At 30.4% G+C, this 17,076-nt stretch overlaps 1 protein-coding gene across 1 annotated transcript; it reads left to right on the top strand.

The window, feature by feature from the left end:
* Positions 1-3,685: 3,685 nt before the first annotated feature.
* On the top strand, positions 3,686-14,995 carry LOC129910322 (dihydropyrimidine dehydrogenase [NADP(+)]). The gene is made up of 12 exons (XM_055987657.1): positions 3,686-3,831; positions 10,475-10,535; positions 10,598-10,708; positions 10,779-10,949; positions 11,009-11,482; positions 11,542-11,946; positions 12,005-12,137; positions 12,193-12,377; positions 13,146-14,243; positions 14,305-14,538; positions 14,604-14,761; positions 14,827-14,995. Exons 2-12 carry the CDS (start codon positions 10,491-10,493, stop codon positions 14,915-14,917), a joined length of 3,105 nt encoding a protein of 1,034 aa, XP_055843632.1. The 5' UTR covers positions 3,686-3,831; positions 10,475-10,490; the 3' UTR covers positions 14,918-14,995.
* The last annotated feature ends 2,081 nt before the right edge of the window (positions 14,996-17,076 follow it).

Here is a 17,076-nt window from a genome sequence, read left to right as displayed (position 1 = left end):
ACAAATATACGCTGCATAAGAAGATAATATAAAAATAAAGAAAACAAAAAAAAAAATACATGTACACTCGGGCGTATGCGTACTTTTTTTTTAATAAATGTGTTGTGTTGTTATTATGTAAATTGATTGTATTTAATATATCTTAAATAATACTTTAAGTTAATTAATGAAATTAATTCTTAATGTAGTTTTAGAATTGATACATAATTTAAGTTTTAATATCGCTTAATAAAGAACAAATTCAAAAATTTAAAACATCATGATTATATTTAGAAGTAAACAAATGGACCTCAGCTTTAGTTACAGTTTATCACTGTAATTTTTAACAATGATCGTAAAGCACTCATTCTATAGTGACTAAAATGTGGTAAGATTTTTTTGTTAAAGTTGGAACAAAAATTTGATTTGGAATAGTGAACCCTTATAAGCCATTGTTTAAATTGAGAAAAAAATATTTTTCTAACTGGCTAATACTATGGCGGGAATATCATTTGCATTAAATACGGATATTTTTTCCAATATAAAACATCAATACAAAACTTTTTAACCTAAAACGAATTTAGACATAGTGAATTTATTTTTTGTTAATGACACACACGTCGCGCAAATTGTTTAAACAGATTTCGATTTTTAATTATTCAATTTTTAAGCTCATTCTAATTCTAAAAGGATTTTGATGACATTGCATTATAAAAATTTATGCAACACCCTTCAAAATCTGCTCACAATAAAAAAAACAATAATATTTTTACAAATTGTCTGGTTTTTATTTGAAGACAAAAACTCGTATTTATGTTAGAACCCACAAAAAATGTACTTCTTTATTCATTTCCTACTTTTTATGCCATATAAATTTTTTAATTAAAAAAATAAGGTACATTTTTTTTTTAAATACTATTGATTCATTTTAATAACATTAGAAAACACTCACCACATTTTCAAGAAAAATAACTTTGAACTTGGAGAAAAATTCGAGCAAAAAAAAATCATTTGGAATGTCGCATCGACAAGATTAAATTATTCAGGCTTTGGGGAGATGACAAATATTGGAAATAAATATTAGAAAAGGTGGAACGAAGTCCGCCGGGTTAGCTAGTATGTTATAATTTTATGAAACAAAAATTAAATTTCCGTCGTTTTCATTCCTTTCATTACACTAGTTTACAAAAAAATAAAAAAATTTTGGACACCAAGTGCCGTTATACTTTTCGTATAGATTTGTGTCCAGAAAACTCGAAAATCTTATCTAAAAAAATATTTATGGATAAGTTTTCGAGATATGATTTTTCAAAGTTTTTTGTCGTTGTTTTTTCCAGCCTACTTAGTATTCGGGCTATATCTTGAGTAATAAACGACTAATCTGAACAGAAAAGTCGGCGCCTGAAAGAAAAATGGTTTAAAAAGATCAAAAACCAAAAGATTTTGAAAGTCCATATTTTATCCAATTTTAGCCGTATTCAATTTTTGTGACCATGGTGTTGAAAGAAAAAGTATTTTCTTTTCTATTTAACATGTTCAATATCTATAAATGCTCAAATGATAAAAATAGACCATTTAGTAAAAACATCAAAAAAATTTGTTTCTCTTTTATGAATAGTTTTTCTTAAGTTTTTTACAATATTTCAATTTAAAATTTTTTTAAAAGGATACATATCGATAGGAAATTTAATTATCTACAAAAAATTATTTAATAAAAATTTTCAAATTCGGCTTGTTTTTCAAGTTATAGACAGAAACTCAAAAAAATATTGATCGTTACAAAAATGGTCATATTTTTATAATTTATCCATAGATGTTGAAGAAAATTATCTTTTTATGTTTGCCAGGAGGTATACTTCTTCTTCTTCTTCTTCTTCTTCTTCTTCTTCTTCTTCTTCTTCTTCTTCTTCTTCTTCTTCTTCTTCTTCTTCTTCTTCTTCTTCTTCTTCTTCTTCTTCTTCTTCTTCTTCTTCTTCTTCTTCTTCTTCTTCTTCTTCTTCTTCTTCTTCTTCTTCTTCTTCTTCTTCTTCTTCTTCTTCTCCTTCTTCTTCTCCATTATCGAATTGTTCCATGTCTAAGGCCAACTGAATGCAGTTGTCGTTGCATTTGTCTTCTCCATTAGTTCTTAGGCCTGCCTCTTCTTTGCGATTGAGATTGCCAGGAGGTGTACTACACATGAAAAATTTAAATCAATGAGGATTCGAAAGATTTAGATTTTTTTTTGCAGAAATTTCCTTTAAAAACTCGATTTTTTTTAAATATTTTAATTTTTTGCACTTAAACATCTGGAGTGACCCAAAAAAAAATGTTCTAGTTTTTGTTGCTTATTTACTCAGCTTTTTGGCGCCAGCTTTTCTGTTTAGATTAGTCGTTTATTACTCAACATATAGCCCGAATACTAAGTAGGCTTGAAAAAACAACGCCATAAAACTTTCAAAACTCATATCTCGAAAACGTATCCGATTCCATGAGGTAAAAGTACATAAGAAAAAAATAGTGGGATTGAGTGTCCAGTGTTATTAGCCACGAAATTACAACTTTTGCGTTAAGTCCTAAGAAATTACAAGAAATTACATAAAGTCCAAAACTTGAAGATAGGTTAATTTTGGAGAGCTAGTGCTGCGCTGTATCTCCCATATTCCTTGATATTAATTTCTCAAATTTTGGGAAAACATAGAAAATTTAGTCCAAATAATGCGTTTTGACGTGGCTTCTGATAAACATCAGGCAAAAATGTACCTACCTAACACACATACTTATAATTTTTAGTATTTTAAAATTATATCCTCAATTTTAAGTGTGGCAACCCTATATTTACTGATCTACACTTGACACCAATTCTTGCCTTAACCTTGTGAATTATCTTACGGTCAACGCGTGCACTATAATTTTAGCTTCCTCTTAAAAAAAAGAAAGAAAGATAAACCAAATAATGTCGAATTTGATAAGAAAAAAGTAAAATCTGATCTAAGGTCTAAAAAAAATGTTGATATGTTTTTTTTTTCGCAGTGTGACGTACATATAAATCAAAAATAAAACAAAATACTGTAACACTTGATTATTAAATAATAAACTTTTAATCATCAAATTCATAAATATCCCAAATTTATATGACGCAGAAATAACTTATTCAAAAAAGCAACAAATAAACATAAATTATTTAATAAATTTTATCTTCTTCGCTGGCTATAGGTCTTGTTTTAATTGGAGATCAAAAGATTAAAGATAAGTATTTATTCTATACGTTTTAGCATTTTTTAGAATTATTTTTTCTTAGTCCTGAAGAAGCGTGTAAGCACACGTGAAACGTCGACAAAGAAGTTTAGATAAAATCGAAACAAGACCTATAGCCAGCGAAGAAGATAAAATTTATTTAATAAAGAAAGGTCACGGAATAAGGCATAAGAATGAATAAATTATTTATTTTTGATAAGACTCAAGCTCCATCGCCAAATCTACCCAAAGCACCCTAACATCTGCAAGTTCTAAGTGTAGTGGCTGTTATCTCTTTCTATCAATCAATTTATTTTATATTATGAATTAACTATAGCACTTGTCGACTATAACTTTTCTATACCTACTTTTTGAAGCTTATAGATAAGACATACAAAATACCTCCTATGTAGAACTTTGAATAATTGCTTATTCCAACCAACTTGTTTCAGCGATGCTCAGCTATAACAAGCTCTATACTTTAGTTTCAGTTTGGCGCTTCCAGTGCGAAGACCAATCTACTTAAATATATTCTATATAAAATATTATTTTTCTGTGAAAAAAATCTAAAATCTAAATCTATATCGAAAAAAAAAGTCGTTAAGTGTATCTAGCGCAAATACTTTTCATCTCTAAAAGGTTTGATCTTGCTTTTTTTTTCGAAAAAAAAAACTTTTGCTTTCGTATGAATAAATAAATTTTAATGGCTTTTTTAATCAAATTTAATTTTGTATTCAAAGTAAAAGTAATAGAATTTGATTAAGACAAACACTCGCAGTTAATTGATAGATACTTACGAGTAGTTCAAAATGATAGATACTTGAATGTGATATCGAGTGTGAAGACATTTTTTGATGACCCATTTTGTTGATCGTTTATGTTGGTAATAGAGTCTTTATTTGTTATACGCCTAGAGCAAATCAATTTGTTTAAAAAAAAAAAAACAAGTTCATGAACTTGTTTGATTTAATCACAAGATACGTTCAGAAAAGTGGAAATATCTGTGAAATATGCGATAAAAGCCAAAAATGAAAAAAATATTCATAACCTTGACTGATAAAGTGGTGATACACAGATTAATGCTTGTTCCTAATATTTGGGACCTACTTGGCGTTAATTTGCATACAAAAATTGTTTTTTTTCTTTTTTTAAGTGACACTTAGTGACTCTTGGTAACTTAAAAAGATATTCCTTAATTTAGTATACCAAACAAGTTTAAATTTTATCCATCATCTGGGCAATATAATACCTGACAAATGCAAAACTTAATATATTAACATACCAACATATCGACTAACAGTAACATGGTATTTAATAGGGTAGGAGTAGGTATTTATATGGCAATACAACTATTTCAATGCAAGTCTTGCCAATCTTTCTCGCTCTCTCTCTAATATGGAATTTCAATTTTCAGTTGTTGATAAGAGAATCTTGTATTTTTATTTTTTATTTTATTACTATGATGAGCACACACCTACATTTTATTTATTTAAAAATAAAATTAAGAAAAAAAAAATATCGACACGTTACGCATATCTTATCTTTATGGGTTTATTTTGATTGAGACTCATAAGTACCTACTTTAACCGTGAAAGTAATGGAAAGTGACATTTTTTTTGTATGTTTTGAATTCAATTACATAATAATTATTATGTTCGAAGTTCGATGTTTGGTATTTGATAATAAATCATTAGTGGGGTGTATAAGAGAATGTTTACTTTTTGGGGTTTTTAGTATTGTAGCGGTATGATAAAAGGCAATTATTTTGTTAACACTTTTAATTTGTGATTTTTTGTAAGTAGGTAGGTGCTTATGTTTTTTGCTTTCGAAAAAATTTTCTTATCGTTTATTATCATGCCTTATTCTTATTAGTTTTCAAGAACAATTTTTTTGGAATTACCAGAAGAACACAATCTAGTATCGCAGATTATTTTTTTCAAAAAAAAAAAAAACTAACGAAGATAATACCTAATTATTATATAATTTTGAAAAATATATCTCATGTACCTACACACGGAGAAAAAGACTACCTTAAATTAAATTTCTGATTCTGGATTTCTGCATGGTTTTTTGCGAAGATGACTTCCGTCTTAAATTAAGCGGAAATCCACTTAAATTTAAGATGAACATCTTCATGTTATCATAAAAATAAGAAGATTTTCATCTTAAAAAAATATAAGCCTTGAAAAAGACCACTAAATTTTGATTTTCTTATCAATATGCGAAATTTAGATTTCATTATTTTGAAAATCGAAAAAAACGTCTTTTTGAATTTTGAAATATGTATTAACAAAATAAAATAAAATGCACGACTGGGTCGCACGAACTTGCTCTTAGAGTACAAGTTGCTTAAATATTTAAGAATTTTTATATAGAAACTTGGGAAATGTAGGTATATAAAAAAAAAAAAAAAAACAAAACAAAAATTCATTTTTCAAAAAAATAAAACAATATCTGAAATCAAATCGCCCCACAAAACAAGTATGCAATTTTATTTGATATATTAAGGTGCATTTTTAGAAAAAAATTTTCAAAATCGTTAGAGCCGTTTTTTAAAAAACTAATTTTTTATAAATAATTTTTTGGAAAAAAAGTTTTAAAATAAAATTAGTATGCCATTCTTTAGAAATCACTAATCAACATCTAAAACCAAAATTTCAAAAAAATTCAATGTCATGTTTTCGAAAATTTGATTTTTCAAAATAAAATTTTCAAAATTTTTTTAAAAATCCAAAAATTATTTTTTTCAAAATCTTATTTTTGGCTTATATTTAAATTATATAAATGCTTCTTCACAAAAAGTTTCGTTGAAATCGAATAAGCAGTTTCGGAGATAATCGGATTTGAAAAAACGGTTCTATGGCAGGTACCGTTAATAATGATTCTCAAAAAAAAATTTTTTCATTGAAAGATAGACCTTAGCTTAAAACTAACATTTGAATTTTTTACACAAAATCGTTAGAGCCGTTTTCGAGATATTTTAATTTTACTAAAATCGGTATGTGACAAGTACCGTTATTTTTGGTCCAAAAAAATTAATTCCAAAAACAACTCTGGAGAGTCGCCAAATAACGCTACATACCAAGTTTGACATTAATCGGTCGATCCGTTTAGGCTGTAGCTCCTTATACAGACAGACAGACAGACTGACAGACAGACTGACAGACAGACCGACAGACAGACAGACAGACAGACAGACAGACAGACAGACAGACAGACAGACAGACAGACAGACAGACAGACAGACAGACAGACAGACAGACGGACTTCCGGGACCCACTTTTTTGGCATTGTCTACCATCGTAATGTCATGGAAAAATGTTATCTCAACTTTTTTTTTTTGTACGAATGCATAACTTGATATATAGTACCTATATCGCAAGTAAAAAGAGATACCAAAGAATTTTATAAAAATTTAAGAAATTATTTTAAGATATTGTAAGTATAGGTTTTAAGTTAGATTTTTTAGTATTTTTAGAATAAACATTTTTTACTTTAGGGAGTCCTGAAGAAGGGTGTAATCACGTCCGAAACGTCGACGAAATATTAAAAAACAAGACAGACCTAAAGCCTTTAGGGTCATAATTTTAATTTTGATTAAAATTATAAGACCCTATTTTTCGATTTATATACTTTTAGTAATTGCACGTTGCACCAGCCATAGAACCGTTTTTTTATTCAAGAATTCCTCGTATCTAAGCGACTTAGCCAATTTTGAAAGAAAATTTTTATAGAGAAGTAACACATTTTTGGATTTTTTAAAAGTGATACAAATGCTATTCGAAAAACAAAAGTTTTTAAATTCTAGATTTTAATTTTAATTTCTCCCGAGGAAACCTCCTTTCAGATTGAATATTTGAAAAACAAAATTTTTTTGGTTCATGGTTATTATGGCAGCCTGGGCCGTAGCTCACCGCGGAAGAAACAAGGAGCGCCAAAAAGCTCCCTTATTATGTATCCTACCAATCTTTGTTCAATTTTATTCGCCTTTTAGAAAGGTGCTCTTATCCCTTCTCATTTTGAAAAACGAAGTTCCCACTATTAGCTTTTTTTAACTTCATCATCAAAGGCACCCCTGATCTTACCCTTTCTATTTATGAAAAGCGGAATCAACTTCAATCTTCATTTAATCTCTTAACAACAGCGCACACTGGGGCCTACTATATGGGAGGGATGCCCAAAAGTCCATTTCTTAAATTATAACTTTTACGTTTTTTTTTTTGCTTTATTTCATGAGTATATGTTCTTCCCTATCTATTTCTAAGCTTTATATCATGAATTAAGCACAACAGCTAAAAAAGTGAGGCATCAAAGTGCAAAGTTTGATACCATTGATTTCATCCAGTTTTAGTGGTTAATCATGGATATATTTTTTTTCTTCGTATTAAGTGAAAATAAAAATAACTAAAAATTATCAGCTATGGGCCAAGGTAAGTAGAGTACACTGAAGTGTTTTTTAGAATTATACCTTTTAAAATATAGTTTATAGTTTACCTATAGTTTTTATTTCGATTAAATGCTTACACATTAAGACTTAAATTATCTTATAGCAAGTGAAGCTTAAAAATTTGATTGAGTTGAGCTACAGAACATATATGTGTTTATGACAATATAACAGTATACAAATATAATAAATTAAAAATTACAAAAAATAAAAGCAAAATTGAAAAAATATTAAACAATTATAACAATAATAATAATAATTTTCAAAAATGTATAAGTTTTTAGACATACATCTCCATTTATGTTTTTTAATATAAGAAATAAGAAAGAAAAAAAAAAAAAGAGACATATTTGAGGCTTAAGGCGGAGGTCTTTTTTCGAGAAATTATCGATTTTCATGGAAATGCGCAGAAGGCTTTTACTTTTGAGTTCAGTTTTATGTTAAGAGTACCCCTATGCATTATAAACAGGCAATAGTTTTAAAAGAACCTTGCGCATTTTCATGAAAATCGATAATTTCTCGAAATAAAAAAGACCTCCGACTTTAGCCTCAAATATCTCTGATATTTTAAAAGGTATAATTCTAAAAAACACTTCAGGGTACTCTACTTATTTTGGCCCATAGCTGATAATTTTTAGTTATTTTTATTTTCACTTAATACGAAGAAAAAAATTATAATATCTATGATTAACCACTAAAACTGGATGAAATCATTGGTATCAAACTTTGCACTTTGATGCTTCACTTTTTCAGCTGTTGTGCTTACTTCATGATATAAAGCTTAGAAATAGATAGTCAAGAACATATACCTACTCACGAAATAAAACAAAAAAAAAACGTAAAAGTTATAATTTAAGAAATGGACTTTTGGGCATCCCTCCCATACCCATATATTAGGCCCCAGTGTGCTGCGTTCCTATAAACCCTATTTCTTTTCAAATATAAAAGCGCCTCAATCTTCGTTCGATGTTTTTTGACTAAGGCGTACTTACATAAATATATAGTTCATATTTTGTTTTGGCAATGAATTTAAAAAATATTAAAAAAACAATTATTTTTTAATAAATTCATTTCTTTTTTTTCAACAAAAATATTCCTTGAAAGATCACATAAATACCATACCTAACCTTTCTGATGACCTTTTAGCTTAAAACAGAGTTGTCAGATTATTTTACAAAAAATTTTCATATAAAGTTTTTTCTATCACTTACTGTTTAGACATTACAACATTTCAAAGTATCCCATTTCCATGTAATTTGATTAAAATAACAAAAATATAAAATTATCAAGAAATACATTATGAGAGTTTGAAGTGATATAATTAACTCTACTTTGAAATGTTGTAATGTCTAAACGGTAAGTGATACAAAGAACTTTATATGACAATTTTTTTTTAAATAACCTCAGTTACAATTTTGTAGAACATAATTTTTGTCTTAAACCTACCGTTTTTAAAATAAAAAATGTTTTGACCTTTGACTCATTATAATGGGACTAGAGGACAGAGGAAACTTCAGGACTTTTCACAGATTATAAACCACCCTAACGCCAAGCTCTATACCAAAAATCAGCCTGTTACAATTTTGTTCCTTTCTTTGACAATTTTTCGTCTATTCTCACTGTACTGGATTAATACACATTGGGGCGTATTCATAGACACTGTTTAAGCTTCTTTTAAGAAAATCTCGAAGTTATCCCATTTGAAGTATTGGAAAAACTCCAGCTTAAATTAAATAACAACTATGAATGTGGCCGCATTATTGAAGAAAATATTTTGAGAAAATAAAGGAGCATCGAAAATGTCCTTTTTTGCCTATTATTCTAAAACGATGAATGCATACAAAGGCATTGGCTAATTATTTGAAGATTGTAACCCTACATATATCCAAATAAGTATTTTATTTTTTAAAATTTTTGTCTGTTTTTTTAAATAAAACTGTTGTTTTAAATTTGGTCAAAATTAAAAAAAATGCAATATACAGGGTGTCCCATAGTCACCGCCCCAAATGAAAACCATAGATTCCTGAGGTAATTTTAAGTCGAAAAACTTAAGAGGTAGTTTTCTCTTTTTCGTCCCGTTTTCGAGTTACCACGGTTTTTATGATTTTTGCTCTCTTGTCCTTTAACTGGCCTTATCTTTGCCAAACTACGTTTGATTTGAAAGATTTTTCTTACAACCTATCAAGAATTTATTACACTTTAAGTTTGTCTCAAAACTTTTTTTTCTGCGGACAACCGTTTCTCCACAATTTCGCATCAAACACAATTTTCTTCGTTTTATATATATGCAGAAAAAAAAGTTTTTAGACAAACTTAAACTGTAATAAATTCTTGATAGGTTGTAAGAAAAATCTTTCAAATCAAACGTAGTTTGGCAAAGATAAGGCCAGTTAAAGGACAAGAGAGCAAAAATCATAAAAACCGTGGTAACTCGAAAACGGGACGAAAAAGAGAAAATTACCTCTTAAGTTTTTCGACTTCAAATGACCTCAGGAATCTATGGTTTTCATTTGGGGCGGTGACTGTGGGACACCCTGTATTTAACTCTAATCTAAAAACCTGAAGCTTTTGTCAATATTATTATCTATTCAATAAGTAGACGTACATGTTTTCTACAGATGAGGATCATTTTCAGTTTTAATATGAGCTATGTTTTCAAAGACGTTGCATTTCAATTTAAACCCTGTTTTCAGATTAAACCCTGTTTTCAGATTAAACCCTGTTTTCAGATTAAACCCTGTTTCAAGCTTAACATATTAAATCAGCGTTTACTTTAAACTTCTTTTTTTCAAAACGATTTTGTATTAACTTTTTCTTAAAATAAAGTAATCATTTTAGATATTAACCAAACAAAATGAGTCCACCAGCATTATTGAGCAAAGAAGTTCCCGACATCGAGGTAAATTCTCAAATTTAACTTCAATTTAGCCCTTAATTTTAAAGTATTTTCTTTTTTTCTAGAACTTATTAAGCCTTAATCCACGAGTAAAAAGCAAATGCTCACTTGTTCCAACTTCAAATACCAAAGTTATCAAAAAACAATGGAAGAGAAATTCCGATCACTCTTGTTCGGTAAGTATGAAAACTTTCAAAATTCAAAATAACTTCCAACGGTTCTATATAAAAAATCAAAATTTTTAAGGCTCCAATAAAACTGAAGAACAACTTTGAAGATGTCAAACATACAACTTTATCGGAACGTGGTGCCCTCAAAGAAGCTGCTAGATGCTTGAAATGTGCTGATGCTCCTTGTCAGAAATCTTGTCCCACTCAATTGGATATAAAAAGCTTTATCACCAGCATTGCCAATAAGGTACAGACCTCTCCTTTTGTTTCAAAAGGTCAGAACTGAATACTGATGGTTCTTTTCAGAATTACTATGGAGCTGCAAAGGCTATTTTCTCTGACAATCCCCTTGGACTGACATGTGGAATGGTCTGTCCAACTAGCGACCTCTGTGTTGGTGGCTGCAACTTGCAGGCCTCTGAAGAAGGACCAATCAACATTGGTGGCCTTCAGCATTATGCCACAGATGTTTTCAAGCAAATGGGTGTCAAACAGATCGTTCCACCTGGCCAGAAGCCATTGGCACAGCCAAACAAGAAAATTGCCCTCCTTGGTGGAGGACCGGCTTCATTGTCTTGTGCGACTTTCCTAGGACGCTTAGGTTACAAAGATATAACCATCTATGAAAAGCGTTCTTACTTAGGAGGTCTGAGCTCAGCTGAAATCCCACAATATCGTCTGCCAGTCGAAGTGGTTGATTTTGAAATTCAATTAGTCAAGGATCTTGGGGTGAAATTCGAGACTGGGCGATCTTTATCTACCAAAGACTTGACCGTTTCGGTAGGCTAGATTTAGATTTTTTGTTTGTCAAGTCTAAAATCATCTATTACTTTTTTAAGGGTCTAATTTCATCGGGTGTTGATGCAGTCTTCCTTGGAATTGGATTACCTGAACCCAAACTTGATCCCATTTTTAAAGGTCTTGATGAATCTGTTGGATTTTATACTTCAAAGAGTTTCCTTCCACTCGTGGCTAATGGAAGTAAACCGGGACTATGCGCATGTAAAGCAAGTCAAGCTTTGCCCGAATTATATGGCAATGTTATAGTCTTGGGAGCTGGTGACACAGCTTTTGATTGTGCAACATCGGCCTTGAGATGTGGAGCTAAAAGGGTATTCGTAGTTTTCCGAAAGGGATCATCAGGCATTCGAGCTGTGCCAGAAGAGGCTGAATTGGCTAGGGAAGAGAAATGCGAATTCATGCCGTACTTGTCGCCAATGAAGGTCATTGTAAAGGATAACAAGGTTAGAAGCTTTAAAAGACCGCCTTCAAAATTGCTAAATTCCTAATTATTGTTTTCAGATTACAGCAATGGAATTCTGTCGCACTGAACAAGACGAAAATGATAAATGGGTTGAAGACAAGGAACAAATCACCAGATTGAAGGCTAACTTTGTTATATCGGCTTTTGGATCGGGACTTTATAACCCTGAGAGTGAGAATTTAATCTAAATCTTCAAAGCTTTGTATTAATTTTGATTTAATTCAAGCTACTAACGCTTTAAGTCCGATTGAGTTGGACAGATGGGGCTTGCCTAAAATAGACTACACAACCATGCAGAGTTCACTGAAGAACGTTTTTTGTGGCGGAGATCTAGCTGGTGTGGCCAACACGACCGTTGAGTCTGTGAACGATGGAAAGACTGCCGCCTGGCACATGCATTGCTACTTACAGGTATTAAATTGAGTTTAGATGAGTTTGGTTGAGTTGAGTTAGGTTGAGTTGAGTAAAGCTGAGTTGGGTTTAATTCAGTTGATTTAATTTTGTTTGGGTTGAGTTTGAGTTTTATTTGAGTTGAGTTTGACTTCAGTTGAATTGAGTTGAGTTTGAGTTTGTGTTTGAGTTTGAGTTTGAATTTGAGTTTCAGTTAAGTTGAGTTTAGTTGAGTCTGAGTTGAGTTTAAGTTGAGTTTGAGTTGAGTTTGAGTTGAGTTTGAGTTGAGTTTGGGTTGAGTTTGAGTTGAGTTTGAGTTGAGTTTGAGTTGAGTTTGAGTTGAGTTGAGTTTGAGTTGAGTTTGAGTTGAGTTCAGTTTGGGTTCAGTTGAGTTTGATATGAGTTTGAATTGAATTGAATTGAATTGAATTGAATTGAATTGAATTGAATTGAATTGAATTGAATTGAATTGAATTGAATTGAACTGAACTGAATTGAATTGAATTGAATTGAATTGAATTGAATTGAATTGAATTGAATTGAATTGAATTGAATTGAATTGAATTGAATTGAATTGAATTGAATTGAATTGAATTGAATTGAATTGAATTGAATTGAATTGGATTGAATTGAATTGAATTGAATTGAATTGAATTGAATTGAATTGAATTGAATTGAATTGAATTGAATTGAATTGAATTGAATTGAATTGAATTGAATTGAATTGAATTGAATTGAATTGAATTTAATTGAATTGAATTGAATTAATGAATCCTTTAATATTTCTAGGGACTTCCATTGACAACACCTCCAAAGTTGCCACTCTTCTACACAGACATTGACAATGTTGACATTTCTGTAGAAATGTGCGGACTTAAATTCGAGAATCCATTTGGTTTAGCTTCAGCTCCACCAACTACAAGCGCTGCCATGATTCGTCGTGCATTTGAACAGGGCTGGGGATTTGTTGTTACCAAAACATTTGGTCTCGATAAGGACTTGGTGACTAATGTTTCTCCAAGAATCGTTCGAGGAACAACCTCTGGCTATAATTATGGCCCACAACAAGGTTGCTTCTTAAATATTGAGTTAATTTCGGAAAAACGTTCCGAATACTGGTTCAGATCAATTGCTGAACTTAAGAAAGACTTCCCAGAAAAGATTATCATTGCCAGCATAATGTGTTCGTATAATGAGGCTGATTGGGTTGAATTGGCAACTAAGGCCGAAGCTTGTGGTTCGGATGCTCTCGAATTGAATCTCTCATGTCCACATGGAATGGGTGAATCGGGAATGGGTTTAGCTTGCGGTCAAGATCCAATTTTGGTTGAGAATATCTCGAAATGGGTGAGGAAAGCTGTCAAGATTCCTTTCTTCGTGAAGCTGACTCCAAACATAACGGATATCGTATCAATTGCATTGGCAGCTAAGCGTGGAAATGCTGATGGAGTTTCAGCTATTAATACCGTTCAAGGTCTTATGAGTCTCAAAGCTGATGCTACACCTTGGCCTGCTGTGGGCGCTGATAAAAAGACAACCTACGGTGGAGTGTCTGGCAATGCAACACGCCCAATGGCACTGAGAGCTATTTCTTCGATAGCCAATAAAATTCCTGGCTTTGCTATTCTAGGTATTGGAGGCATTGATTCAGCGGAAGTGGCATTGCAATTTCTTCATTGTGGTGCAAGTGTGTTACAAATCTGCTCGTCTGTTCAAAATCAAGATTTCACCTTGATCGAAGACTATTGTGTCGGACTAAAGGCTTTGCTCTACTTGAAGGCTAATCCACCTCCAAAGAATTCACAATTCTGGGATGGACAGTCGCCGCCAATTTCGAAGCATCAAAAGGGAAAGCCAGTGCTTCATTTGACCGGTGAAGGCAATAAAGTAAGTAGAATAATTGATCGCTTCGAATTATAAGTTGCAAACCTTTTCTTTATTTTTCTAGACCCTGGGATTCTTGGGACCTGCAAAGGAACAACGTGAAGAAATTATGCACAATATGCGCCAAGAAAAGGGTGCAATGTGGAAGCTAGATGATAATAATGTAGTTACTCTGAATGGAGATAAGGAAATTAAGCCTGCTCCAACAGTTAAAGATATTATAGGACGTTCGTTGCCTCATATTGGAACATATAAGAGCTTAGATAACAAGAAGCAAGCTGTTGCCTTAATTGATGATGTAAGTATTTTTCAAACACCTTATTTTAAAGATTTAAAATGATTTTATAATTTTTGCTTATCCAGGATTTATGCATAAACTGTGGCAAATGTTATATGACCTGCGCTGATTCCGGCTATCAAGCTATTAAATTTGATCCAGAAACTCATATTCCTCTTGTGACGGATGATTGTACTGGTTGTACTTTATGTGTATCAGTTTGTCCCATAATTGATTGTATAAGGTAGGCCCCCGAAACAAGTGATAAAATAAAATATAAATATTTTTTGTTTAATATTTAATTTATAGCATGGTCCCTAAAAAGATTCCACATGTTGTTAAGCGAGGTCTTGGAGAAGAGAAGACATTCTACGCTCATGCATTGAGTCCTGTGCAATAAAAAGAAACGGATTACTTATTTTATCAATAAAATTTATAAGTAAAGAAAAATAAAAGCTTCAGACATTAAAAATTCTAATTCATGGTTTTTTTTAACTGAGAAATACAGGCTGATGGTGTAGGCCGCATCAACGAATAAAGGTTTCTGACGTTCGAATAAACAATTAAAGACTGAAAAAATGGTCAACAAAGGTCTTCGGGTTTTTATGTTTGGTGAGCGATACAGTTTTTTAATTAATATTCGCAGTTTGAAATTTAGGGTCACTGCGGTGTATGCGTATTTTTTTTTAATTGAAAATGTTAATTGTTCTATGGTTGAGATTGATTCGGCCTTTGTTGACAGTTCCTGACAAATGGTTTAATTGTTATTCAAATTTCTATTAATAGATGGGATGCTGCACCAAAGGACTAGTTTAAAATTAATAAAAGATGACAATATAATGTACATATGTGCCCTTAATTATGAAAGTGGTCTAAGGGCCATTTGCTGAATCGAAACTTAAATAATTTATGTTGAACATAAACCCTAATTCCCTATTTTTATTCTGAGTAAACTGTCACATAAGGATTAATGTAGAACTTAAATGCTTAAGTTTCGATTAAAATTTTAGTTTTAAACTTCATTTAAAAGAGCAATTGCAGTAAATAGACGTAATTATTATTCCTTTAATTGTTTCAATTTATTGTTTAAATAAAATTATTAAATTAGTTTTTCTTGAAATCATGCTAAAAGTGAATTAGTCCATTTTCATAATTATGGGCCATCGAGTTTTTTTAGTATTTAATTTTAGATCTTTTAGTTGGCACAATGAATTATAATTTGTTCTTTTCTAACAAAAGTTTGCAAAAACTAACTCAAATTTGATCACATTTAAATAAGGCTTGGAAGTGTTTTCGTAAAGAGATTCTGATTTACTTTTCATAATTCTCACGAAAACCCTTATGAAATATGAAAAATAAGGTAATTTTTTCACGAAAAGGCTCCAAAAACCAAAGCCAATCTGCGCCTGATCATGGAATACGAAGTCGATATTCCTGATTCCTGATAATGGTGGCGAAATTGAGGTATTTTTATTATTGTTTTAGCTTTCGCGTTTTTCGTTTTACATTCCTTTTTATTGAATAAACTTTCAGTTGTTTATTCACAACCTTATCGCAAAAAAAAATTGCATCACGAATCATCTTCAAAATTGGGAAAAAAATTCCATCTGAAAATGCATATCGTGGATAACTTTTTCCAATGATCTCCCTCACTATGCCATGAAGTGAATAAACGTTACGACCGCAAATTTTCTTAGATCTTAGCTACCTCCAAACAAAAACAATAACAATGTTACAATTATTATAACAACTTGAAAACATCGCAAACCATTCTAAGAACATTCCAATTAAAAATAAAACTTTCAACACACATTTGGGGATAATTATACAATAAGTATTTTTTTTTTTAATTTTATTGATATCAACTATTTTACGTTTATATATATAAATTAATTTCATTATTTTCTTTTTTCTCTTTATGCGAAAAATGCACATAGTTTAATTAAAAAATAAAATTCTAATGAGTTTTTTTTTCATAAATATAATATAATATGTATAAATAATTTCGAAAGGGAAGAAAAATGTGTTTTTTTTTTTGCACAAATATGTAATTATTATTAAAAGGAGCTAAATATAACAACAAAAAATAGAGCAAAATATTTTTAAAATTGTAGTAAAATAAAATATTTAAAAATAAAAATAAAGGTATACAAAAACAAAACAAAAAAATAAAACGAAAAAAGCAATTTTTGTTTTGATATAATAAAGTGATTAGAAGTTTTGATCTCTATCTTAAAATTTATTTTTTTTTATTTTATTTTGTATTTCTTTTTTTATTTATTTTTCTTGTCGTCTCTAAATTTATAGGAATATAATGTGTGTGTGAGTGAGTAGTTTAAAAAATATTTTCGACGCATATATTTAAAAAAAATTAAAAATAAGATATTATAAGCAGCAAAGGCGCCTGGCTTTATGCAAATAAAAAATTTACCAGCCATTAAGTAATTAGATTTTTTTCCTTCTTTCTTAGATTTTAATTTAAAATATTTTTTTATTTTCCCACTTCAATGGATGTATATAATAAATTTTTATTTTCTTCTTCTTTTTTTATATTTTTAT

This window comes from Episyrphus balteatus, chromosome 2 (assembly GCF_945859705.1).
Source record: "Episyrphus balteatus chromosome 2, idEpiBalt1.1, whole genome shotgun sequence".
Classification (NCBI taxonomy): Eukaryota; Metazoa; Arthropoda; class Insecta; order Diptera; family Syrphidae; genus Episyrphus; species Episyrphus balteatus.
Note: the sequence above shows the minus strand (reverse complement) of the source record. Positions and strands in the feature narration are given on the sequence as shown.

What these genes read in the sequence shown, in the direction of transcription:
- LOC129910322 (XM_055987657.1), top strand. Translation starts at nt 10,491, where the DNA reads ATGAGTCCACCAGCATTATTGAGCAAAGAAGTTCCCGACATCGAG. An exon ending in ATTCCGATCACTCTTGTTCG is followed by an intron (nt 10,709 to 10,778) that starts GTAAGTATGAAA and finishes AAAATTTTTAAG; the next exon opens with GCTCCAATAAAACTGAAGAA. An exon ending in CTGTTGCCTTAATTGATGAT is followed by an intron (nt 14,539 to 14,603) that starts GTAAGTATTTTT and finishes TTGCTTATCCAG; the next exon opens with GATTTATGCATAAACTGTGG.